This window comes from Aulonocara sp. 'chitande type north' Nkhata Bay, linkage group LG9 (assembly GCF_057382095.1).
Source record: "Aulonocara sp. 'chitande type north' Nkhata Bay isolate Kocher_YH1m ecotype deep benthic linkage group LG9, A_spYH_male_GT1.1, whole genome shotgun sequence".
Taxonomy (NCBI): Eukaryota; Metazoa; Chordata; class Actinopteri; order Cichliformes; family Cichlidae; genus Aulonocara; species Aulonocara sp. 'chitande type north' Nkhata Bay.
This window is the reverse complement of record NC_141352.1, coordinates 22,944,607-22,971,460: the sequence shown is the minus strand read 5'-3', so window position 1 is coordinate 22,971,460 and position 26,854 is coordinate 22,944,607. Positions and strand designations below refer to the sequence as shown.

The 26,854-nt window shown below is 41.0% G+C and overlaps 1 protein-coding gene across 3 annotated transcripts in view; it reads left to right on the top strand.

The window, feature by feature from the left end:
- Nucleotides 1–25,621, top strand: part of tmem108 (transmembrane protein 108) — a 58,460-nt gene extending 32,839 nt beyond the window's left edge. Inside the window, exons 3-6 of one of the 3 annotated variants that reach the window (XM_086306588.1) lie at nt 18,060–19,271; nt 20,306–20,457; nt 22,548–22,595; nt 23,182–23,313. In XM_086306588.1, coding sequence (XP_086162714.1) covers nt 18,060–19,271; nt 20,306–20,457; nt 22,548–22,574 — 1,391 coding nt within the window. In that variant the 3' untranslated portion in view covers nt 22,575–22,595; nt 23,182–23,313. Of the gene's footprint in view, nt 1–18,059; nt 19,272–20,305; nt 20,458–22,540; nt 22,596–23,181 lie in introns of all 3 variants that reach the window. The other 2 variants (XM_086306589.1, XM_086306587.1) reach the window with 2 other exon arrangements.
- The last annotated feature ends 1,233 nt before the right edge of the window (nt 25,622–26,854 follow it).

The following is a 26,854-nucleotide window of genomic DNA, read 5'->3' as shown; positions in this document are numbered from 1 at the left end:
GATTTATATGGAGCATTAACATAGAAACATAGAGGTGAAGATAAAATGAAAGCAAAAAATGGTTTAGAGTCAAGCATTAACCTAGAGGACTGAAAAATTAAGCCATTTTAAAGCTGCACTTGCTTGAGTGGGCACTAGAGGCTCTCCCTATAGACTCCCAATGTTAACATTTTCAATGGACATTGAATGTTCACAAAAAGACTAATTTATTGAAAGTGTATCAAAGCTTTACAGCCTCTATTAAGTACAGAGGGGTATAGCCACTAGCTCTCTGCTCAGTCACATCACCGCTCAAGTGACTGAATTTGACTTCTTCACTATATTTTTGCTTTTGGAACCTTTTTAATTAAAATAGCATTCAAAATATCATTTTGAATATTTATATCCTACCACCAAGTAGCATACAAAAATCAGGTCACTCTCAGACTTCTCTGGTCTGCATGTCGAAGCATCCTTGAGCGAGATACTCAATCCTGAGTTGTTGGTTGGCAATTTATGCAAATGCTTGATGTCTGTATATGTGTGAGCAGCTGAGTTTGGTTCATAGTCCAAAAGCACTTTGCATGCTCAGTAAGAGTGGAAGCATTATACAAGAAGCAGTCCAGTCCACTAATTAACATGTATTCATTTCTGTGTAATCCCCCTATATAGTCTGGAGTCTGGTGTTAGCTGATAACCTCACCACCACTTCACCCTATCATCCAAATGTGGACTTATGGACAATTTAGCAAATGCGAATTTACAAAATAAAAATCCTTAAAACTCGAATTCACTAACCAACAGTTAATGTCAAGGGGGCTACGTCCATCTTTGATATACAGTTTATATCTATGCTGCTATTCCCAAATTGGTTATATTGGAGTGTTCAGAGAAAATCTAAGTTTTCCAGATGTTAGCTGTTGTAATGTGGTAATTACCAGAAGGCAGCTTTCTTCATCGTTTGCCAGTAAATTATTCCAGTGTTTTCATAATTTCTCTAACTTTAAGTCTTGCATCTCTTGGCAACTTATCTTCTAAAAGAAAAGAAAATTATTTATATAAATTCCTCTATAGCTGAAGGCCATTCCGTCAGGGATCCCCTGTTTGTGGACATCAGATGCTGTACATACAGTGCTGGACCCCCCGTTATTGTCAGTTTAGGTCCGTGCTGTTTTAAATTCACAGGATAGAATCAAGGCCCGATGTACAAAGTTCTGGCAGGCTACCGCCGCAGAATGTCACATGAATATGGAACATGTTGGTCACACTGAAACCCACCAGGCTCCAGGACTGTTAGCTGAAAGGGCTGATGATATCTGGTATTCACCCCCAAGCTCCACCTCAGGGCGCTGGAGCCCAAGGCTGTCTGACAAGTCTGTCTCAATCCCTCAGAAGTGATAAACTTGGACTAGACCACTGTGAGCTGAGTGCTTTAAGCTGGTGCAGAGGTGGAGGGAGGTCACCCTGCAGAAGTTTGAGTTGAAGTTGTCGTCTAGGTTTGTGTGGATTTTATTTTTGAATTTGTCCTGGTAAATCTAAAGCTCAGTTTGCTGTCATGCATTCAGTTGGAGATCGAGTCCAGTCCTGAATTTCCTCGGGCGCATAACTTTTCCATTAGTTTCCCCAATCAAGTGTGCAGAGACGAGAGACCCACCTGTATCTGTTTCTCATTTCTCTCTCTGGATGAGCCATCTGCTAGAGACAGATGTGCCTTAACATCTCAAGGCTGCAGGCATGAACAGGGATGCTTCAGATAGAGAAGAACTGGGACAGATAATCCCATATTATAACGGGACAGTGAGTGTCACAATTTGTTTTAGAAAATTGAGTTTTTGCCTCCAAAGCTAGAATAAATAAAAATTTGAAAAGGCCAGTTGGTGCAATGTGTAAATGAGTACACAGGGCTTGAGAAATCTTCCCATCTGACTTCTTCTTGTCTTGTATTTTTGAAACGTGCTGTTGGATACTTTGTCATCTTTATAAAGCCACTATCAAAGTGAATATGCCAAAATTCTCTCGAAGACGCTGTCAGCGTCTGTGACTCTGTGTAATTGCAGATTTGCTGCTCAGCGCTCCGCCCAGATTCCAGACAACTTCCTGTTTAATCTCACGTCTTCCTGTCAGGTGCGGTGCTGCTGTCACACTCGACGAAGCTAAATCATTATCCCAGTAAACAGCAAAAGGACCCTTTGTTGTTCTTGTTTTCGCATTCTCTCTCCACCAGATTTTCAGATAAACACGTCCCCGTTCAAAGCTGCTATAAGCTGACAAACAATTCAAATTCAAACAGGAAGCCATTATCCTGTTACCCAAGCTTTGCCGCTTATCTCTGAGCCCACATCTGCAGACCTCCCTGTTCCGCCTCTCCACCGCCCTGCCCATATCGAAGCCTTCTCCGGGACTGTCCCACAGGTCCCAGAGGATGTGCCTCATCTATCTGCTGAGACACACCCAGAAGCAAACCAAAGGAATTAGGCTCTTTGTGCTACTGTAAGGATGCCACTTTATTTATACGCATGCATATGTCGTTCCAAAATGAAGAATATTGGGATTTTTCTTGTTTTCCAAGTCACGAGCGAGATTAGCAGTTGTAGCAATAAAAACGGCTTCCCAGCAGTACAGTTGAAAGGCCCTTTCACACAGATTCAAACTGACAAGCTAATTCAATGCTCATACTAAGTTTGAGCTTCTATTGTGAGTCACAGAAATGTTAATTCTAAAATGAGTGGCTTTCCTGATTAACTGAGCAGCTTTAGGCACATGATTCCTCTCATGGCATGTGCCTTTTTTTTTTGCCTTTGTGTGAAAGTAAGTATCTTGCGGATACAAAGGAGGGCTGCAGAACAAAAAAACATTTTGAAAACGTCTCAGTGCAACTCTGAATAGAAGTACCATACATATTAAAGGGAAGAAGGAGGTGTAACGGCAGCAGGAGGTGGACTGCAGCATTATTAGGGGCAAATAGATGCAGTAAAAGGATATTAGCATTTAGTGAGTATATCAGCATTTTTTCTCCTTTGGAATTTTATATACTGTGGCGGTTTGTTTTTCTAAAATACCTCCTTGTACTCCGTTTCACTGATTGCAATCTGGTTCCCAGTACAACCCCAATTTCATCTGTCTGCTGAGCCGCTCCACTCATTTATGAAACAGACTTCAGATCGATTTTGATCTTAAGCTTGTCTCCGAGGGGCCTTATTATGTTGATTTCCAGCTCGACTTTGTTATTCTTGGGCTACTCCACTATCAGCGCTTTGCATAATTCACAGTTCATCCTTTTATAGCCAACTTACTTCTGATTGGCTGCCCCTCATAAACAAAGCTGGTGGGTGGAGCATCTGTACTTACACTCGGAGCTGTGCGTGTGAGATGGCTATATTAGGGATGTCATCTCTCACTGGGATTATGGAAATAATTGTATTTTATTTGATCCAAGTGATTTCCTGCTGGTTATTGCATGTGGTTTGAAGCCTCTGGTGAACTTCCATGACTTCTAAATGCGCTAACGAACCTCTTTTCATTGGTTTGTTTGTTATTTGATGTTTTTGCTTGCTTTTCACTTTTTGATGGATGCCAATTCTCGACTAAACCATGATTTGTGAAGGCATTTTGTCATATGGTAGAATCACAACACGAGTCCAGTCATTTATGAGAAATTCAAGATTTACAAAGATTTAATTCAGTTCAAATTTATTTAAATTGTATTTATACTGCGCCAAATCACAACAACAGTTGCCTCAAGGAGCTTTCTATTGTAAGGTGCACCCTACAATAATACATACAGAGAAAAACCCAACAATCATATGACCCCCTATGAGCAAGCACTTTGGCGACAGTGGGAAGGAAAAACTCCCTTTTAACAGGAAGAAACCTCTGGCAAAACCAGGCTCAGGGAGGGGCGGGGCCATCTGCTGCGACTGGTTGGGGCGAGAGAAGGAAGACAGGAGGAAAGACATGCTGTGGAAGAGAGACAGAGATGAATAAGAAGTGTGATGCAGCAGAGAGGTCTATTAACACATAGTGAGTGAGAAAGGTGACTAAAGAAGAAATACTCAGTGCATCATGGGAATCCCCCAGCAGCAAACACCTATTGCTGCATAACTAAGGGAAGATTCAGGGTCACCTGATCCAGACCTAACTATATGCTTTAGCAATACTCATCACAGCTTTTTTATGCTTATTGTCTTCTATTAATATAATGTAAGCACACTTTTGGGAATGATCTTTACTTTTCTTACAACATTTCTGTGAATATATTCTCAATTCTGGAGCTTTCGGGCACTTTTTAACTCCAACTTATTAAACTTCAGAGGCGGCCACTTGGTCAAATTCAAAAGAAGTAATCACAGAGGAGCTGGGGTGTGAAACTTCTTCATAGTTTTAGACTCTATTTTATTATTTTTTATTTGTTTTTTATTATTACCAACTATATTAAAGCAGATATTGGTGGTATCATAGGTACAGTAACCAATGGTAGCAGCTGTAGTGGCACACATTGAAGTAGTACCACAGCAGGCCTACTAGAAACTGTTACAGAAGTGCAGTGGGACCACTGAAGTCAGTCGGGGCTGATGGCTCGCTGTCCAGGCGAGATAATCAAATCTTAGCAGCAGTTAGTCAGACAGCTCTCGGCTGATAAAGGGTTTTGTCCGCCTGAAGCTGATGGATCCGATCTGTTTCTGTGGTTCTGTGACAGCACGTCAAAGCTTTAAATTAAAGGCTTGGACTACCTTTAACAAAACTTCTCTTAAGCTTTATGATTACTTTGATTCGGCTCTGTCCGCTTTTATTCCTCAAAAGTTGAGATATGGACTGATTTTATACTGGGGGAGACGAGCCGTGCTGTGTGTGTGCTGGCGTGGTGTGATATGGGCTCATTGGTATTCTGATGAGAGCTGCAGATAAAGCCATCTTCGTTTGCCCCAGAGGATTGAAGGGGAATCCCACAGAGGGCTGTCTGCTACCGTGGAGTGGTTTTTATTAGCATAAATGAGGCTAAATATGATCCACGGAGGGTCGGCTGGGCGGTGAGGAGGACATCTTTAATTATGGGCTGTGGTTTAGTGATTTGGAGCTTCTAAACCAGCGGTTTGGCATGTTTATCCCATTAGACTACGAGACATAGTGGACATACAGTAATTCCCTTTCGTTCTTGTACATTTGCATATCAGACATTTTGGTTAATGATTTTATTCAGTGAGATCACAAAGAAATAATCTGCTTGTGGATTTATGGTTGTTAATGCAGCACGGGCATTATTTCTGACTAACAACACTTTTAAAAAACCTTTGCCGCACCTCTTATAAAGAAAGATAGATCTCAACCTTTAGTCACTCTTTAGGACACGGAGGTTGTAATAAACTTACTTCATTTACATGTATTAAAAAAAACATTTGAATACAAAAAACAACGGCTCTCTTTTTGCTGCTTGTTCAGCTTGATTGTAAAGAACTTGTGATTCCAAGGGAATTGTTCACAAGCAGGTAAAAGTACCAAAAATTGGTACCAATACTCTTTTATCGTCACTTTTTGTGACTTTCCCTGTGGTTTAGCCTGTTGTTCCTGAGGTGGAACAGGCCATCTACTAATTGGAAAGTTTGCTGTTCTGTCCCAGAGTGCTCCGGGCTCTCCATGCCTAATTATCCTTGGGCAAGATACTGAACCCTGTGCTGCTTTCCGATGCATTCATCAGAGTATGAATGTGTGGATGACAGAAAAAAGTGCTTGTGAGGCATGTTATATAAAGTGCTTTAAATTGTTCAAGTAGAGTAGAGAAGCGTTATTCAGCAAAGAACTAGCCCATTTACCACTTTTTCAATAAAGTCTAATCAAGACTAATTATGTAGTCTAATCTAGTCTAGTCTAATTATGCACAATCAACTGTGGAAGTCGACTTTAGAATCTGAAATTGCTCTGAAGTTGTTGTTTTTTTTGTTTCTTTGTTTGTTTTTGTAAATAAAAATAGGTTAACAGATGTGTGGATAGTGTGCAATAGTGCAAGTAATTCTATTTGTTCCAATCACAGAGCTCCCACCTCCACCCAAAAACTTGTCAGTTATGATGGCTTAGAGTTTAGAATAGGTTGCCTACTATTAGGAAGGTTGACAGTTCAATCCCCAGCTCCCAAATTCTGTATTAACCTGTTGAACCCCAAAGGATCTACTGCATCAAATTTTCAAGAGAGCTATATGCTATAAAAGACCAAGCCAGGAAAAACTCCTTTATACTTTTCTGTGTTTTATCCTCAGTTAGTTTGACAGAATGGCCTCTGCTTGCACTGCTGATGAAGTCTCACAAGTGTCAGCTTTATTTTGATACCAATATAGTTTACACAGAGCTTGTAATCGCAGAGAAACAGTTGATTCACTTTGGGCCTGTCATTTTTAAGGAGGAACCTCAGAAACACCGCGGGGCTTCAGGTCAAACAGTCCTTGGACAAGATATTAAACCCTAAGTACCCTCTGATGTTTACCTGGGTGAAGATTGGAAATGTGTGTGTGGATTCTGCTTGCAGTGTAAAAAGAGCTTTGGGTTCACAGTGATAGTAAAAGAGGGCTGTATAAATTACAGTCCATTTACCTTGGACTAAACTAAGAGAAGGTAGAAAGCAGAGAAGACTAAATAACCTTAATAGTGTAGTTAAATTAACCAATATAACAAATAGCTGTGCAGCACAGTGGTGCGTCAGTCGCCTTCCAGAGGAAGCCTCTATCTTTGAACCTGTCCAAAGATACTTGTCAGTGTAACTGGTGATCCTATAGTGGCCGTCGGTGTGACAGTAAATGGTTTTCCGTCTTTAATTAATGACAGGAATGAGAGAGGTGGATGAAATCCACTAAACTGGCACTGGATCTAGTTGTGTATATCACAGAGCCATCAAAGGGTAATCCTCAGACGTGCACAGCACTGTGCACCTGCACGTGTCATCGGCCTGTTGGAGCGACATGTAACATGTCAGCTCAACCTTTTTTATTCTAATTGACACCAAAAAGCTCTGAAGAGGTTTTTACACTCAACAAAAATATAAACGCAACACCTTTGTTACTGCTCCCATTCCCCATGGGATGGACGTAGAGACCTAAAATTCATTCCAGATACACAATATAACCATCCCTCCCAAACAGTGGTCACAAATCAGTCCAAATGTGTGGTAGTGGGCACATTTGCTATATTGAGATAATCCATCCCACCTCACAGGTGTGCCACATCAGGATGCTGATCTGACATCATGAGTAGTGCACAGGTGTACCTCAGACTGCCCACAACAAAAGGCCACCCTGGAATGTGCAGTTTTTTGCGCTATTGGGGGTCTGGGGACCCAGAACCGGTCAGTATCTGGTGTGACCACCATTTGCCTCATGCAGTGCAACACATCGTCGCATGGAGTCTATCAGATTGTCAATTGTGGCCTGTGGAATGTTGGTCCACTCCACTTCAATGGCTGTGCGAGGTTGTTGGATATTCGTGGGAACTGGTACACGCTGTCGTATACGCCGGTCAAGCACATCCCGAACATGCTCAATGGGTGACATGTCCGGTGAGTATGCTGGCCATGCAAGAACTGGGAGCTGCCAACTCAGCTGCCAACTGCCCTGAACAATGTGAACCATGATTCATCCGTGAAGCGCACACCTCTCCAACGTGCCAGACGCCATCGAATGTGAGCATTTGCCCACACAAGTCTGTTACGGCGACGAGCTGGAGTCAGGTCAAGACCCCGATGAGGACGACGGGCATGCAGTTGAGCGTCCCTGAGACGGTTTCTGACCGTTTGTGCAGAAATTGTTTGGTTGTGCAAACCAATTGTTCCAGCAGCTGTCTGGGTGGCTGGTCTCAGACGATCTTGGAGGTGAACCTGCTGGATGTGGAGGTCCTGGGCTGGTGTGGTTACACGAGGTCTGCGGTTGTGAGGCCGGTTGGATGTGCTGCCATATTCTCTGAAACGCCTGTGGAGACGGCTTATGGTTGAGAAATGAACATTCAATGCACGGGCGACAGATCTGGTTGACATTCCTGCTGTCAGCATGCCAATTGCACGCTCCCTCATTGCTTGTGGCATCTGTGGCATTTTGCTGTGAGACAAAACTGCACATTCCAGGGTGGCCTTTTGTTGTGGGCAGTCTGAGGTACACCTGTGCACTACTCATGATGTCAGATCAGCATCCTGATGTGGCACACCTGTGAGGTGGGATGGATTATCTCAATATAGCAGATGTGCCCACTACCACACATTTGGACTGATTTGTGACCACTGTTTGGGAGGGATGGTTATATTGTGTATCTGGAATGAATTTTAGGTCTCTACGTCCATCCCATGGGGAATGGGAGCAGTAACAAAGGTGTTGCGTTTATATTTTTGTTCAGTGTATGAAGGAGTAAAACCTTTGAAATGTACCAAGTTCTTGAAATTCTGAAGTAAAACAGCTGCTATCTAAGCTGGAAACTAGGAAAATGTAGACAGATTATTGGTTTACAAATCAAAATACAAAGTTTAACAAACGTATTAGACCAGCACAAAATGTAAGGTTTATGCCACAGCTGCCCTAAAGTACCAGTATTGGTAATTACCAAAATCATTTTTGATGTTTCTGTGATGGTTAATCCACAAGTAGGGTTGGTAGGGTTTGGAAATTATACTTTTAATGGAAAAATATAAATAAATGAATATATAAATATATAACTGTAAATAGTATAGTTAAGCAAATTATTATTATTTTTATTAAGATGTCAACTTAGAGTTATTTACTTGCATTCCTGAAGAGACAAATTTAGTTAAATATTGTGCTTGATTAATTTTTGACTTTAACTGAGCACAATATTTGGGTATAAAAAGATGAATTCACTTCATTATTTGACTAATAAATAAAAATCTTATTTTCAGTTTTGTCAAAGTTTTTGACAGTTTTCTAATCTAATAATTTTGGTAACTACTGTCTACATAAGACATTTTAGAACCACCACAGTCTGGAGCTAAAATAGTCTGTGACGTGATGTTATTTTATATAAATAGCTGATATTTATATTTATTTTTCATCTATTTCCTCTCAAGTATTAAATAAAGCATTGAGAGTCACAAATCACATCACAGGTGTTTGTTTTTGTACTTTGTTTAGAGACAGAAAATGTTTTCTGACAGAAAAGTTGAAATGAAGTTAAAATAGTATTGGTATCAATAGATGTTATCCTAACTGATTAACTAAGGATTCAGTTTACACCCAAATTATTTTTCTATTGGATAACAGACAGACTGCTTATACAGTTATTTTTAACAGCACCCAGAGCAGAAATAGACAGAAAATGTACAACTAAGCTGTAGTGCCTCTTCACCTCACTGTACAATACCTTGTGCAATACTTTTTGTAAATAGTCAACAGTGCAATAGACTCAATACTTGAAATGTGCAATTCACTTGTATTTTTATTTTTTATTCCTATTTATTCTATTTATCCCCTTTGTATATTTTATTTATATTTGTCTCTGTATTTATATGTGTGTGTGTGTGTGTGTGTGTGTGTGTGTGTGTGTGTGTGTGTGTGTGTGTGTGTGTGTGTGTGTGTGTGTATATATATATAACAATTCTGTAACTGTAACTTCGGTCGTTGCTGTGCTTTTTTTTGGAAGTCAAATTTCCCAGAGGAACCCACCCGAGGGATTAATAAAGTTCTATCTTATCTTATCTCTTATCTTGTCAGGTATTTTATCTTAATGCAACTTTGCGCTGCAGTTCTTTTTCTTTATAAACCTGACCTTGGTCTAGGTTCTCATTGAATCTAGGCTTTTTGTTCCCTGCGTACTGTTCTGTTACTCCCCGCTATGCTGCTGAGCAGGGAGATGACAGAACAGAAGGATTTCAGAAGTACAGCCTGACGAACCACGACTCACGAGTCTTATTGATGGATGATTTTGCAGCTCCTATTTTTGGCTTCCTGTAGAGCCTCCAGTTTGAATAGTGGCACTGGCAGCTGCCCACTGATGATACGGCACAACCAGCCTGCCTCCAGAACCCGCTTCATAGGCAGATTGTCGCCGTACACGTCATAGCCACATCATTCTCCGTCGCACGTAGCAGGAGGTGACCCCTGGAAAGAAAGATAAATATCCCAGCCTCCTCTGCGAGTAGCCCCCACCCCCCCTTTAGGATTGATCATGCAGCCAGGCTAGTGCATAAGCACTGATAGCCTGCATGCCGTACACTAAGTGCATCGGTATGATTGATTAAGCCAAAAGATTCATGATGCACTGCACCTGAAGATTATTGTTCCGTGGGACTGAAGTCTTAGCTTATGAGTGGCTTCAAAACATAAGGCAGGATTCCTCAGCTTCAGGAGCAAATGTTAGGTTATCACAGTGTAACTTTAGATTCGGAGTCAGAGGCTTTGGCCTCTCAATCTAATTGTGAATGAGTAGTGGGACAAAGCCTGCTTTGGATCAGCGCACAGGTGCCTGCTTTGCAACATGATTTATTGATGTCCCTCGTGGCTTCAATGGAGGACTTCAGCGAATGTCACCGGTTTTCCTATGCACTCAAAAGAGCCCTAATTCAGCAGGTTTTCTTGCATAAATTGCCCCTCCCTCCCTCTCTGCCTCTGTACACCCTGCGCTTTTATAATGGAAAACAGGTTGACACCATTAGTCAAATAAACGAGGGCACAGTCTCGCAGTAGTTTTAGCCGGGCCGTTATTTGTCTTCATGATATTAGCATGTGCTTTTCTTGATGGTGATCGTCTGAGTGACATAGATAGCGAAGGCAACAGGTTGGTGCGAGTGATAAACGGGCTCCTCCTCGTGAAAGGAGAAAAAGCCTCAGTTCACCAGCGAAGGTTCAAACTCCGCACTCGCCTCCTCACTCCTTCTTTCATCATCGCCACTGAAAGTGGTCTGACTCCTTTTGTGGGGGTTTTTCTGCTTGCGAGAAAATATCATGTCAGACTGAAAACAGCCAACATGCACGAGGGTGGGAGGGGAAAAAAAGCATGCTGAGTAAACGGGTGCCGCTGACTATGACAAATGCTTCTCTGTGTGCCCTGCTCCAGCTCAGTTTTTCATGTCTAACCTTTTTGCTTTTGTCCACGTCTTAGCATGATCAAACACACAGGAAAAGGTGCACGATCGGGCCCACTCGTGCACATTTTCCACCCTTTTTTCCCCTCTTTGCACTCCGTTTTCTCATTTTCTTTTCAGTGCTTCTACTCAGTAATGGATGTCTGTGAAGCTCAGGATACTTCCCTGGTCTTTTCAATAATTTCTCTTGTTAATACCCCTCTATGTGTCTTTGTGGAGGCCAGTCCAGGCTCTCTGCCTGCTCACACTCTCTCTCCATTCGCCGGACACACAGCCGTCATGACAAATTACACCCATTTGGCTCAGTGTGCAGCACAGTGTATGTGTAAAGACAAGCAGGTACATGTAATCACTGCAGACACAGAAATTCAACAACACAGACTGTACAGGTCGGGAATAGGTTGATTTCCTGTTTTCAGAAAAAAATAAAGATGCAGGTGTAGCAGAGGGCAGAAAACACGATAACTCACCTATTATATTATTATATTTCCTGTTTTTAAACACGTAACTTTTCCTGTGCAATCTGGGTTTATGTAAAGCAGACGTCAGAGGGTGCATTGCATATAAAGTCTATTTCAGAGAGAAAGGAATAAACATACTACCCCGTCACCATCTTCCATTTATTTTATTCCTATTAAATCTGCCCAATAAGGCTAAACCATCAGTTGGAGTGCCGACATTTTCCTTCAGCCGTGCTGTGTCATTGTGTATGCTTTTATATTTAACTGCCGCTACTTTTAGTCTTCAGCTGAACACAGAAGAGTCAGTTGTAGGGATACAGCAACAAGCAAGACGTTGGAGGTGCTCCTCATGTCTCAGCTCTTTTTTTTTTTCAAACCACAAACACACCACTGTTTAATAAGAAAGTCAGTTTATGCTATACTGCATAGAAAAATATCACAAAACGTAAAAATCCAAAGCAGTCAACAATGAGGGGACCTGTTGGCTCTCATTTGCTGTGAGGATCACTGCAAACTAACCCTTAAAACTAGCAGAATGGATTGATGAGTGTGTTGTGGACATCCCCAGATTTAAACTGTATTTGACCGACGTGTTAGGCAGCACAGTCATCAAAGCAAAATGAGGGAATAATGTAAGAATTCCACCTGCAGAGGCCTGCAGGTTCAATGATCAGTGCTGAGGTGCAGTAAAGCCTTTTTGGTGGCTGCCCATTGATTTCTTAGTATTACAGTATAATAAACCACCTTGTTCATAATAATGTATTAATTATGCACAGGCAAAGCTACAGCCACAATATAGCATAAGTTATTGCATAAGTTATCTGCCATGAGGGTCTCATAACTGCTCCCCACAAAATCAAATATCTGTTTTCCTCTGGCCTCTGGCACTACTTGAATTGTTTTGTTGCTAGCTGTCCAGTTTTGATATTTATGGTATCTGGAGATAACTGTTGTGGAGATGCCCGTCTTCTTTTAAATATAATGCCACTAAATTGAAGTTGCCTTGTGGTGTTCAGAAAATGTATTTCAAAGAAACTCAGCAGCAGTGACTCTTCATGCAGTCACTCCAAATAAATCTATTTCCTTTCTATTGAGTTATACTTCTTCTGGTTCGGTGAGAAACTCCACCACGTGTCATTTCTCTGCACCATTCAGAGCTCTGATTCTGCCCATCGATGGCGGCTAATTTAGGATCACCAGTTAAACCTAATTTTCTCTGGACTGTTGGAGGAAACCTATGGAGGCAGAGGGAGGACATGCAAACCACACAGGAAGGCCACAGACTCAAATCAGGAACCATCTTGCTGTGAGGCAGTAGTGCTAGCCACTGAAACACCTTGCCACACAAAACTAATTTCAATTAGAGAGCCTTGAAGGAGTCCTGTAATGTTTTTTTTCTTTCATCTCACATGATCACAGAATTGGAAGCATGCCTGCCGCCTTCTTTGGCCACCTGATCCATTTTAGCCAACTTTCTTTGCCCCTCACTGGAGGACAGAGCTCTGCACCTGACACGACGACATTAAGGGAATCCTCTCTTTGACATCATACAGAGCCAAGTGTCGAGTGTTTACAGCAGGTCGGCTTGCACTGACCTTAATATTTGAACCTTTAGCCACGTTTAATATGAGAATCCACCAGTGTAAAAGCATACTGGTCCCCAGTAATTATAAAAGTAAATGTCATGGTTACATCAGAAAGAGCGTCACTCAGAAAAGCTAATAAATCATAAATCTCCACACCTCTAAAACAGAATCTAAAGGTTGACCTCATTTTGTGTCCTGCACTAATTAATATTTGGGCAGTCAGACATCAGTGCATGCTAACTTTTAAAAAAAAAATCAGTTTTGGCCCTTTTCACATTTTAGATGTGATGTTTAATAAAATATAATTCGACTAAACTGCAAAGTCCTAAATGAATATTAATCTCCACGCTGGTTACAGATCAGAGAAGCCCATGTTTGAACTAGCTGGGAGAATCTGTGCCAGTGCATTTAGTTTGTTCATTTCTGACATAACTTTATAAAAGGACGCTATGTTTTATTCAGCAGCAGAGTGTCAGGTTGCCGGGTTGTGACAGCCAGGCTTGTGTACTGATTGAAGGCATGACTCAAGCCAGACCCCGTCACGATAAACATCCTCTCTCTTAATCGGCCTCCGTTACCTCTTTTATCTCCTTATTTAAAGCCTTCTTGCATCTACGTGGTTTCAGTTTGCACGGAGACATCTTACACCTACCTATCCAAGGAGTCACTATTTAATTCGTCCCGATTCAGTGATTCGGCCTCGTTTCGGAGGTTGATTTTTGTCCTAATATGCACACGATTCACATTACCCAGCATCAGTAAAAGACTAAACACCTTACAGTTGACAGGCTGCATTTTATTCTCCTGCTTAAAAGATAATTTGAGGGAAAATAGAGCATCCATAAATCAACAATGGCCCCGCGTGTTGTCTCCCCAGACATTGGTCTGGAGCGGGCTCTGTGGATTAGAGACGTGACAGACCTGGTTAATGGAAGGCAGTGCCTGGACCCTCTCTCCTGCAAGTCTGTGTGATTGAGTATGGAGGAATATGATTAATGATTCAGAGGCTGAGTTTAAATAGTCAGTGCTTTGGGGTTCTGCCCGAGTGTATTTTAAACCCCTCATGGAAGAAAATGGAAAAAATATTCCTGTGGCGAATAAATTATACTACTAATAATATTTGATCTCTTACTGCAGCTCTTTGTTGTACGTTCTACCCAGATTTCTGTTTCTGTCTTTATCCATTGCTCCTTAATGATGGTCATAACCTCTCAGTCATATTAGTACCTCGTGACTGTGTTTTGAGGTATTTTTTTTAATGAATTAACCTCAAATTTACTTGTTTGAGGGTCTACAGCTCTGCCTGTGTACACAAGCTGTTTTCTTTCCCTTTCCATTTTTATTTGTTGAGGTTTTCGTTTGTCATCAGCATGACCATTGCATATTATTAAGGTTATAATAGACATGAAAATTGAATAAGATTTAAACAGAATAAATATTTTGTATTTTCCTTTTTTCCGTCTAATCTTTAAGCCAGTTTTTAATAAAAGATTGTGAATGATGATCGTTAGTGTAATCAGTCAAATCTGATCCCACTAAAGCCTGATAGAGCTCATTCGCATGTGTCACAGCACTCGATTTACCATAAACTGGTAGAAACATTCAAATGAGCCACTAAAATAAGCTGACATGCTTTCCTATTAATGACAAAAAAAACCCAACATAAAACCCCACTTTATCAGCAGCAAATAAATATATGGCCTCTATCAAATACACTATTTCTTGAGTGTTTAGGGAATCTTTCGACATTCCTACTTTGGACATCCGCAGACGGAAGGAATGACATTTGACCCAAGTGCCACAGACAGGTCTGAGAAGTTGAAGAGTGATCTCACACTGATAATGGTCTGTTTGTGGCATTTGTTGTCATTAAGATAAATGTTAAGTAATGCTGGTCTTAACCTTGAAGCAATAAGCCAGTGATTGGTGTCAGACTAACTTAATCGCTTCCCTATTTCAGTAACCGTGACTAAAACACACTAACGTGCAGTCGTTTTAAAAAGAAATCATCCTGTATCATTCCTAATGATCAAGATATAGTCGATCTAGCCCTTAACAGATTTTAAAATAAGGTAAATAAACCTCAGATGATCAGTCACGGATGAAATATCACACCATGTCATATTCATTTAACAATAACGAAGACAAACTGGAGAAGCACTGTGTCAAAAACTAAACATCACTTATGATTCGGTAGTTTGTAGAGGCACCTTTAGCAAAAGTAATTTAAAGTAATTCTTTTTTTGTATTACTTTATCAGTCTCTCACATAGTTGTGGAGGAATTTTGCCCGCTCTTCTGTACACCATAGCTTCAGTACTTCGCAGGCATTTGTTTATGTACTTTCTACTGTCTCTAAAGTTCCCAGCATTTCAGTCAGGCAGAGGTCTGGACTTTGACTGGCCATCACAGCACTTTGATTCTTTTCTTTTTCATCCTTTCTGCAGATTTGCTGCTGTGCATTGTGCATCGGGCCAAGCATACTGTAATTCATTGTTTATACGTCTAAGCAAAAACTCCTTGGAACGTCTGCAGGTTGTTCAAACGCCGCAGATAGACTTCTGACCAAATCTGCTACGTACTCGCATTTTACACCGTTGCTAATACAGCTACGATCTGTGGACTCTGTGAATTGCATTTGTCTTACTTTTTGTCTGTGTTGCTTTAAATGCCCTGGATTTTTTTTTTTTTTTTTTTTTTTGTGAAACACTTTGTGATTCTTGTCTTGAAAAATTATAAATAATTTTTTGCCTTACTTACTCACTTAACTATATAAAGGACTTGAACTCAATGACTGCAATGCACCCGGGTCCTGTGGCTGCAAAACAAGCCCAAATCATTACCCCTCCACCACCGTGCTTGACAGTCAGCATTAGGTGTTTGTGCCGATATGCTGTTTGGTTTTTGGCTAGTGTGGTGCTGTGCATTATGGCCAGCCATCTCCACATTGGTCTCATCCATCCAAAGGCCATTGTTCCAGAAGTCTTGTAGTTTGTTCAGATGCAACTTTGCAAACCTAAGCTGTGCTGCCATGTTCTTAGAAAAAAAGCGGCTTTCTTCTGCCTTCCTATGCTTCTTTATTGTTTTCCTAATTGTAATTTCATGAACTTTAACATTTAACACGCTAACTGAAGAATTTAGAATCTGAGATGTAGTTCTTGTGGGTTTTGTTTTTTGTAGTGTCTGGCCTTGGGATAAATTTTCTGGGATGTGCACTCTTCCAAAGATTGTAAACTGTCTTCAGTGTTTCCCACTGGTGAATAATCTTTTTCCAACTGTAGAGTTATGGACTTCACATTGTTTGGAAATGGCCTTTTAACCTTTCCCAGATTGATGGGCGGCACCAGTTGCTTCTCATGCCTCCTTAGCATCTGACAAGATGTTCTGCTTTCATAAAGATGCTCACACTTGCTGATTAACAGTTAATCAAGAGCATTTAATTAGCAGCTTCTGGCTTCTACCTAGTCTCTTAATTCCTTTGGAAGCAATGAGGATGTTCTTAGGTTTTCAGAAACTGTTATATGTCTTGTTTTGTAATTTATCTGAGCTTATATTTACCTAATTATAAGACCAGCTAAGGACTAGATGTTTTTATTATGTCTTGATATGTAAAACCTTCAAATTGAAGACCGTGTTGTGCTTTCTTTGTGCTATGACTGTATACCAGACAAGAATTTAGATGATATTTATTGTTGCGTAGTCTGTTGTCTGAATATAGAGTCTGCACAGTGGGGACTCTGCTAATGTGTCGGATTAGTTGTGATTAAGTATAAATAAGGGGTGGAAAGGAGAGAGTTAATGTGGAAATTAATAAGCCCTTTCACATTCCTCCCTCTATGACTTTCTAGCTGTCTAGATAACACTATTCCCCGCTGGCACCTGCTAATGTCTTGTCACTACGCAGCCTCCTTACGGGATTGAGCTTGAGAAAGCAAATCTGTCAAGCTCTTAGAGATGGCTTTAGCATTTTAAGTAGGCCATACTGACACTGAGACTGTCATAAATCAATCTACTGTATTAATTGTAGGAAAATCATTAGAAGTCATTATGTCTACTAACAAGACACATTTCACCATCTGACTGTTGACTCTATTTTATGATGACAAAGGACAGTGTAAGAGGTGAACAGAGTAAGCATTTTTCCTTTATGATAAATCATCTTTTTCTATTACTATTTTTCTATTTTTTTATGTCATGTCTAAATATGCAAATGAGACCTTATATATTTAATGTACCAGAGTGCATAATTCCCCGTAAACTTTGGTTAAAGTAAGGTTAAAAATTCTAGTTTCAGCTTGTTGACATTCCAAACTCAAAGGTTTGTAACACTTCATAAATTAGGAAATAACCAAGTTTTAACTGATGGACTAACTAATATAGATGTGGTACTTTACTGGTTACTCAGGTATTTTGTGCGGCTGTCCAATGGTAAATGTGTAAAAAAATAAATCTAAATGTTGTCTGAAAGGACAAATTAATGACTTACACATGAGAAAACTTGTTTTTTTCCTGATGTCTTGCTTTAAACAAGAACATTTATAGAAACTGGATTGCTAAGAATATTATTTGCAGCTATATCTTACTGTTTTATTACAAGAGAACTGCGTGTCCAAGGAGAGAAGCATCCTCTCCGTCCCAGCTGCCACCTTATCCATGCACAGATACACGCAGTAGCGCTGTTCTAGTGAATAATGCAGTTAATAAAGCAATCTAGTTAAACTAGGTGACTGACACGCATAACGCTTCAGTAGATTAAAGGCTAAGAAGCATAATGAATGCAAGACAATGCCACACTTATCAACTAAACAGCCGAGCAGTCAGTTATAGCCGCAGGGCTGCAGCTTCATCAAGGTTTGCTAAACAAAATGCACAGGAGAAAAAAAAGAGTTTTAAAAAAATCAACTTTACAGGAAACAATCAAGAGTTCGTGAGACTAAAAAGGATTTCTATGTTATTCTGTTTGCTTCTGCAGGTGTTCTAGCATTCCTAGCACTGCCAGCAGGACTGGTGTCATCAGCACAGGAGCTGTACCTCAGCCACACATCCCAGGACTCTGTCTACATGGCAGTCACACACAGCAGCCCCTTGTCCTCGCCCAAACCTCCACCCCTGGACTGGCATCAGGAGGGGTCGAGTAGCGGGGAATGGTCACCCAAAGGCATGCAACCCACAAATGCCCTCCTTCCTACGTCTGCTCTTCCCCCTTTACACTTGCATCGGCTTGCCCAAGCTTCCAACTTAGCTCGTGAGGATCCTCCCAGTTATGACAGAGTCACCCCAAACACTGTGAGCACTGGCAGTCATGTGAATCACCCCAAAGAGCCCAGCTCTGATGTTGTAAACAGAAGTCTCATGCACAAATTGGTCAGGGCCCATAACCCAGTTACAGTCAGCACTAACCAGGCCAGCAGCAGCAGCAGTCCTAAATTTCCTAATGCAGAGAGGCCAAATATAGATGTGGAATCTGCTGCTATAGGGGCCCCAAACCCCCTAGCACCTCTGTCCAGCTCTGGAGCAGAAAAAGGGGATGCACTCGATGCAAACCACACAGGGCCTCAGAAGCTGAGTGTAGAGGAACTCGGGCAGCGGTATGCTCCACGCCTGCAGCCCCCCTCTTCACTCTCAGTCGATGCTGATGCTGCACGAGGCCTGAAACTCAGGAATCACGCTGTAGGATCCTCGCACCACGCCATCACCCTTCGCGAGGTGCATGGAGTGGACGAGCCCCCCACTGCTCAGTTGGTTGTCACTGTCAAGAGCCCACCACAGAATCAAACTTTCACTGCGTCCAGCGCCCCGTCCACCGTGACGGGCGTCACAACACAGAATTCAACACTCACGCCCGCCACTCGCACTGCAGCGAACGACATCCCCACTGTGGAAAGTCAGTCTCAAGGTTCTGTTCAAGGTAACAGCACTGACCTGCTAGGGAATGCAACTGCATATGGGGAGCACTTCTCCAAGAGCACATCAGTCAAGATGGAACAGCAGGCAAACAGCTCAGAGCCCACTTCCACAACCAGCGGGAACTTCCAGATCACACAGTTGCCAATCACCACCGCGACACCTAGCCACAACCCAGGCACTGCTATCGACTCCACGTCATCCCAAAAGGACATCTGCTTTAGCAGGATGGCCATCGTGTGGATCGTGCTGGCCATCAGTGTGCTCGTGTCCTCGTGTTGTAAGTAAAACCAGAACAGCTTGGAAAACAAAGAGAGTCACATTCTGTCTGAAAGAAATGGTTTGGTATTTAAAGAATCTCAATCATCTGCTGCACTGCAGAGAGTTTATACCACCTTCACACTTGTATATTTAATAAGAAGCCACAGAAGCCACCGTGTAGTTTCACATAAAGAGTGGGAAGAAAAAGAGAAATGGGCTTAGTTAGATAGGCATATCTAAGTTAGTGGGTTTCCCTTGTTTGGTTGTGGCTTGAGATTCATATTTAACCTCTTTACATTCACCTGCTTGTGGTGACCTGTTTTTTATCGATTTAGCTTCCACCTTCTTTCATCCAATTTAAGTTTACACATGCCATAGTTAAAAAGTTTAAGAAAAGCTGCATGAAAATCATTTAAAAGGTAACATCTTGTGTGTTTTTTGGTTTTTAATGTGCTTGTGCTCAACCCTTAATGGTTTAGCAGCAGCCTATGTGTTAATCCTCTCATCTCACTATTGGAAAAAATGACACCGCACCAGGTCACAGTATTTTATATTGTAGATCACATTGTTATAACACATGCATATTTTAACCATTATTAGTAATTTTATTACATTTCTGAAGTGAGTTTAATTCATTCTTAAGTTTTGACTTTTCTTGTCTTTGTTTATCTCAGTCAGCTTCTAGATTTCCCAGAATCCCTTTTGACTGCCTCCAGTTACACTTCAGGGCCGTTCCTTATGAAATTAATTTGGTTTAAAAGGTTTTCACTGGTGAAAAGCTATTCCACCCAAGGCAAAATATAATTTTGTGCACTCCAGCCCACTGAAAATGAAGTACTTTTACTTTCTGGTTCCTGAAAGCCTTCTCGTATATTTTCACCGAACGACTGGCAGCTCAGAATTTGCAGTATTGATTTCCAACTGCAGCATGTTGTCCTGAAACATGACAGGCTCTTGCTGAGCAGCAGGTGTGGGTGATTTCAGAGGCTTTTTGAAGCAGCAGCTATTCCCGTTTCTGTGCTGAGCCTCGTTTTTTTCCTCTGCCCGCTGTAGCTGTGCTGTTGACTGTGTGCTGCATGAGGAGGAAGAAAAAGTCTTCAAGTCAGGAGAACAACCTCAGTTACTGGAACAACGCCATCACCATGGACTACTTCAGCAGACACGCCGTGGAGCTGCCCAGAGAGATACACACTCTGGAGAGTGAGGTACAAACTACTGACACTGTTAGGCTGCCTTTCTGTTACTGCTCTGCACCGCAGACACTTAAAGAGGCCGCACATTTACTTGATGTTTCGCTATCAGTCAGCAGAATGCATTTAATGAATATGGAAACAACAAGAGGATCCATGTCCATGAGCATGACGCTGTGCCGCTGCGATTAACGAGGATTTTTTCAAATTTTTCCTCAGGGCATCTGATTCTTAGACAGTTCTTCACATCAAGTATTCACTTAAACTTACAGCAGCAACTGAATCTCAAAGACTGGCTTCAGTGTCAGTATACTGAGTAGTCTTTACTGATACATTATTAGTAACTTGGTATTAGTAATCAATAAACCTCAGCTGAGCGGGTTTAATTACATACAAGACTGCAAACTTTCAGTGAAGCATCATTTTAGTTATATTTATCAATAATATCGGTCTGTGCATGCTCAAAAGATAGAAACCAGTGTATAAAAATCCAAAGATTAAAAGTTAATTTTCTGATATTTTTGAGGCATCCAACAAGCATTCATTATATTTAAATCTGTTTAAAAGAAAAGCATTAATAAGCCAAGATCAGTGTTTCATAAACACGAGTGGTGGGACCCACTGCAGGTGCTTCAGATTACTGCAGACAAAAAAATGTGAATAAAAGACAAAAATCTGTCAAGCTTAATCAATAAATAAACCTTAAGAAAGATCAAAGATCTTCAGTCATTCTCAAATTATCAGAAAGACTCATTTAATGATGAAATTTAATGATCGGGTATGTGTATTTAATAAAATGACACTGAGCTGTTTTTATAATGTTTTTGGTCTGGTTGAGGATTTTTGACTACATAAAAAAAATCTTTGAAGCAATGATGCGTTTATATTATTTTAAAAATTGCTTTACAGAACAGAAAAACACATTTAGGCTTCACAGATCAATAAAACAACAGCTGATGAGGTCTGCGTTTTCATTTTAAAAGGTCTGTATCATCTTCTTGTGGTAAATAACATGTCTTCCATATCTTTCCTTCTCCGTCATGTTACGTATTTTATGTTTTGTTGTGAACAAATGGATAATCCAAGCTAAACTTTGGTCTCTTTAATTCTCATGTCGCTTTGAGCTCTGGTAGAAATCTTCTGAACCAAGAAATTCTACTAATTGGCAGCGTTTCCATTTACTCAGTAAATTCACAGCTTAATCTTTCAGCACACGTGTTCCCACTTAGTTTTTGCTGTAAGTAGCTTTGGGATTGGTAAAATCATCTTGTTCCCAACTGTATTATATCATTTGTTTAAAATAGTGTTCTGGCATGAATTCAGTCTTTATTCATTCCAAAACAAATCACATAACACAAGATAAAGACAAATCTGGATTCTTCAGTATTCACCTCACAGCGTCGTCCATAAGCTACATGAAGTTTCCGTAAACTCACTTTCCTATAATTCGTCAGACATTGCCTATAAATATAACAAGATGTCCAACATATTTGACTTAAGATTTTTATCTGACACTTTAAACTCTTTAAATCCTGTGTATCCTCTTTGCTTCTGCAAATCATTATATCTGATATCACGCTCCACACCAGAAGCTCCCAGGTTTTTAATAAAGTGATATGAGGCTTTTACACTGTAAAATCTGCAAACCAGGTCATTTTTAAGCTACTGTCTCCCACTAATTAGAAATATTCTGCACTTAATGATGATAATTTTACACACATTCCCCTAATCGGTGTGCTTTTTAAAGGGGGCTTGGAAACTTTTAGGCAGCATGCAATTTTATTTATTTTATTTTATTTTATTTTTAACTAACTCATTCATATTTATGCAAAACTAAGGCTTTGTAGGCTCAAGTCCAGCTCAAAGCAGAAAGTGTAATATGTTGTTTTTAGGTGCATGGCAGCGCCATCTGTTGGAAAAGATGGGATATAACAGAGGCATATTATACTCTCTGCAAATTCCCCCCTCTATTCTTTTTAACCGTATATTTTTATGTACCATTGCTTGCTCTCTTTGCATGTTTATTATCTTCTCTGTGTGTTTCCTTTATTTTATTTCTCTGCCTCCTCAATTTGCATTCCTTTGCCGCCTGTCGGAGGTGTCAGGAGAGGGAAGCTGAGGATCGTGTGTAGGATGCCCTTGGTGACACCCAGGTGTTGTTTCCAGCTTTGCACGTGTCCGTAGAGCAGAAGCCTCGTACTGTAGCCTCCCTGGTGCTATAGGAAAATGACAGAAATGACTGTAAACCTGATGATGGTGATGGTGATGGTGATGATGATGGTGTTCCTGTAGTTCCATGTGATTGGATGAAAAAGGACTTTTTCAAAACGACCTCCTGCACCACCTCATTACTGCTGACTCACCACCACCCAGCACACTTAGATTAACACCCTCTGCTGCCTTCTTCTGAGTCATTCTCCCTTTTTATTCCTCCACTTGTGAGGCTCTTACATCTTCCCCACCACCTCCCCTTTGTATCTCTGATCGCTGAGCTTTTTTCCACATATCTTTGTTCACCATCTCCTTAAAAGCCCTGATGTGCACAAAACCCATATTTTATCTGTCCTCTTCCACGCTAAACTTGCTGCTCGTCGCCTGTAGAGAGACTCAGATACAGTAGCGTGTGCGCTAACGGTGAGCCCTGAAGCGTGAATCATGAATTAGAGCTGCTGCTTAACAGTTACACCTCCTTTCCTTTTTTTTCCACTACGTCTTATTTTGTGCATGTACTTTTTGCAGGATCATGACACCTGTCTACCCCCTAATGGAGACTACAGCGGCAGCAGCGTGGTCCTGGTTAACCCTTTCTGCCAGGAGACCCTCTTCATCAACAGAGACAAAGCTTCTGCCATATAGAGACACAGAGGGGCGAGAAGCTCTGCAGATCCTCGTCCTCCTCTCCCCCTGCTGTTCTTGTCTATTTTATATATGTGGTAAATATTCAGAGACTTCGACTTTATACTGTATATCACAAACACAAAGAGCAACCTGAAAGAAGCGCGGCGTAAACAGATGCTTATTTACTACGAGGATGCACCTGCGTATTTTTCTGATGTACATTTTCTACAAAAGGCTTAATTGTGATAAAGGTTTTTATTGTCTTTATAAAATTACAGAGTATATGTGGTTTTGTTTCTTTGCAGTGGCTTGATGGTGAGTGCACTGTGGATGTTGCCACACAAAATCTGCTTTAGAGAGAGACACATGTGCTATAAAAAAGATTAAAGCTGTTCTTTGTAAGTTTAACTTTCCTTTAAAATCAATCCCTGAATACTTACAGCCTGTTGAACTTGAATAAGCACCTAGATAAGTCGGGGGGAGGAGAGGCAGGGATATGTGGAGGAATAATGGTTGTGAAATCTGAGCCTGTATTTATCAAACTTACTAAAAATGATCATTTAGAACTAAAAGTAAAGACTGGCATTAAAATGACTCAACCCTTAAGAGTGGCTTTCAAATGATCAGTTTGCTCAGACTAGTCAGATACACAGATTGATTTTAATATTAAAAATGTATGTTCTTTTATCTGGTAATGTTCTAATTAAGAAGATGATTAAACATCCATCTATTTTTTTTTGGCCATTTATCCAGCCCGGGTTCACTGAGAGGTTGGAGCCAGTCAATCACAGGCCTAAAACACAGAGACAGACAAGCTTTGCCAGGTATCGAGGGGACTAGGGGGTCTGAGGGGACGGTGTAAAGCTGCAGTGGCATCCTGGTTATTAAACATACATAAAATAAAACATTCAAATTAATTTGTAGAGTCAATACGTTTCTATTGTGAAAGTAAGAATTAAACCTCATGGTCACAATTTAAGCAAAGCAATAAAAACTCGCTAAAGTGAAAAGATGTTTCTGGGAGCTGGGCCCTTTATGAATTCACTGATTCACTTTGGTTTTTAAAAAAATATTATTCTAAACAGAAATTTAAACATTAGATGAAATCAGGTATACAGCTGCTACACTTTGAGATACATTCTAGGAATTATATAGCAGCTAAGGGGCTTTGACGCAGGCAGCAGTGCATGATGATGATTCCAAACACCTTAGCCTCAGAAAAACAGTCAAAAACAGTGAAGACCGGAGCTGTGCTGTGCAGCAGACAGTGATAGCATGGAAACACACAAGTTCACCAGTTCTGCAGTTTGTTTTTAGGTGAATTTTAACCCTCGGCAGTTTGATAAATACAGGCTTGGATCTTATCGGTCAGTCTGAGCAGGTCTTTGGGCGATGTGGAGTCCAGCATCCAGCAGTTTTGAATAGCAGCTTTCAGCTCTCAATAAAAATGGAGCGGACTTAAAATGGCCTTTCCCCTTCATGCGTCACCAGCTTCTGCGAAGAGGGACCACATAGATGTCTTAATTCCTTACGTTGGCCCTTTATATATCAGTATGCGTGTGCATGTAGGTGCACTGAGGCGTGCGTGTGAGCAGGCGAGCTGCGACGTGCCGCCCCCTTTAACCAAATGTCACGGTTACTTTAAAGTTTAATTGAGACTCTGTGCGACGTTCAGCTCAGTTTTTGTGCGTCCGTTCCTGTGGGTGCCTCTGTACGTTTGTCCCGTCTGTTTGTCTCTCGTGTATATCGTGGAGTAGCTACCGGTCATGTGCGAGAAAGAGTTCCTCGCTGCTGTAGGAAACATTTAGACCACCCTTGCTACTGTAAGTGTCTCCCTCCATAGACGGCGTGTTTATCCAGTATTGCAAACCGTGTCAAAGGCTGTGTTAGAGGCAATAAAAACAAAAAATTTAAAAAATATATGCTGAGACAAATGAAGAATGCTGTGAGCACGTACAGAGGCGATTTAATCAAAAGTGCGTTATTTAGTTTCATTATTAAATCTGTGGTCCTTCTGCCATTTGTTTTTACTTTTGCATCGCTGCCGTTTTTTTCAGTAATCAATGCTGTCTGCCTCTACTGTCGCTGAAGATTCTCCGTATTGTATGATGTTGTTCTGAGATCACCTGGTGAAGAGGTGATGGCGAACAACACAGCTAATTGATATTTCCCGCATTGGATGCTCACAGCCGGGCTTGTTGTTTTTTTGCACGCTCAAAAAGTGGATATTTTACAAAAATGTTCAGTGGCACGGTGGAGCAGTGTTCAACATTATGTATTTTTTGTACTGTCGTATACACACTGTACTTTTTACTGCTGAGCAATAAAACAATGGGGAAAAAACCCATGGATTACTCTGTTTGTCTGATTTGTTCTGACTAGTTAGCTGCTACCTGTTTGTTGATTACGCAACGCGCACTGTAAACAGTCTTGCCGAGCACAGCACATCCATTGAGGCAGCGAGCTGGATTTTTCTCTTTGTGCACTGGTGCTGCATCTGGTCAAGTGACCTCTGGCTCGGGATGCTGACGTCAGTTCGGTAATCTGTTTACAAGCCTGCTTTACTGCTGAGAGGAAGCTTATTTTAAAGTCAGTGTTATTCACCCATTTGTTGGCTTTGTAGAAAGTCTTTGTAAATTAATTAATGACTAATTGTTTTGCTAGTTTTTTTTCAATATCCTTATTTTTGAAAGGAAAACACATTCTAACTTTAACCATCATTACTGATATTTAATATAAAATTGGGGTTAGAAGTTCACACACACATACACATAGGCATTATTTACTACAGCTGGTACTTTCTCTTGGCCAAATAAAAAGGATTTGTTTGACAGCACTCACTGGTTTGAGCAATACTGAGATTAATGGGAAAGTCCAAAGAACTCGGAGAAACGTTTAAAAGGCGAATTATATATTTACACAACTTGGGACGGTCTCCTGGAGCCAAGTATGTAAGTGCAAGTTATTTGGATGTGTCACAACTTTGCCGAAGTCTGGAAGAAGACCCAAACCGTCATCCTTAGATAAGAGGAAACTGGTTGGGATGTTCAGGAACAACCCATGAACCATCAAAGCACAAGTCTGCCATGAACTGGGAGCTGCTGGAATACCAGCGTCACTGTCCAACCAAGAAAGAAGCCCCTGTTCCAAAATCATCACCCTCAAACTTGGCTGAAATTTGCAGCTGCCCTCATGAACAGATAAAGCAAAGATGGAGCTATTTGTCCACAATGGCAAGAATGTATGTTTGGAGGATTAAAGGTGAGGCTTTCAGCTCTCATGGTGGTGGTAACATCATGCTCCTGGGCTGTTTTGCTACCGGTTGTACTGGATGTTGGGAGTAGTACTACCTCCAAATTCTTCAACTTCACCCCAAACAGCAGTTAAACAGTTGAAACGTGGACACTGTTGAGTGAACCACACATAAAAACTGGTTTTGCAATGGATAAAGCAGGCTAACATTAAGCTTCTGGAATAGCCTCCCCAAAGCCCCAGCCTCAACACTATTAAAATGTGTGGGCTATTTTTAAAAGCCAGGTCTGTGCCAGAAAAGCAATCAATTTAAATGAACCAA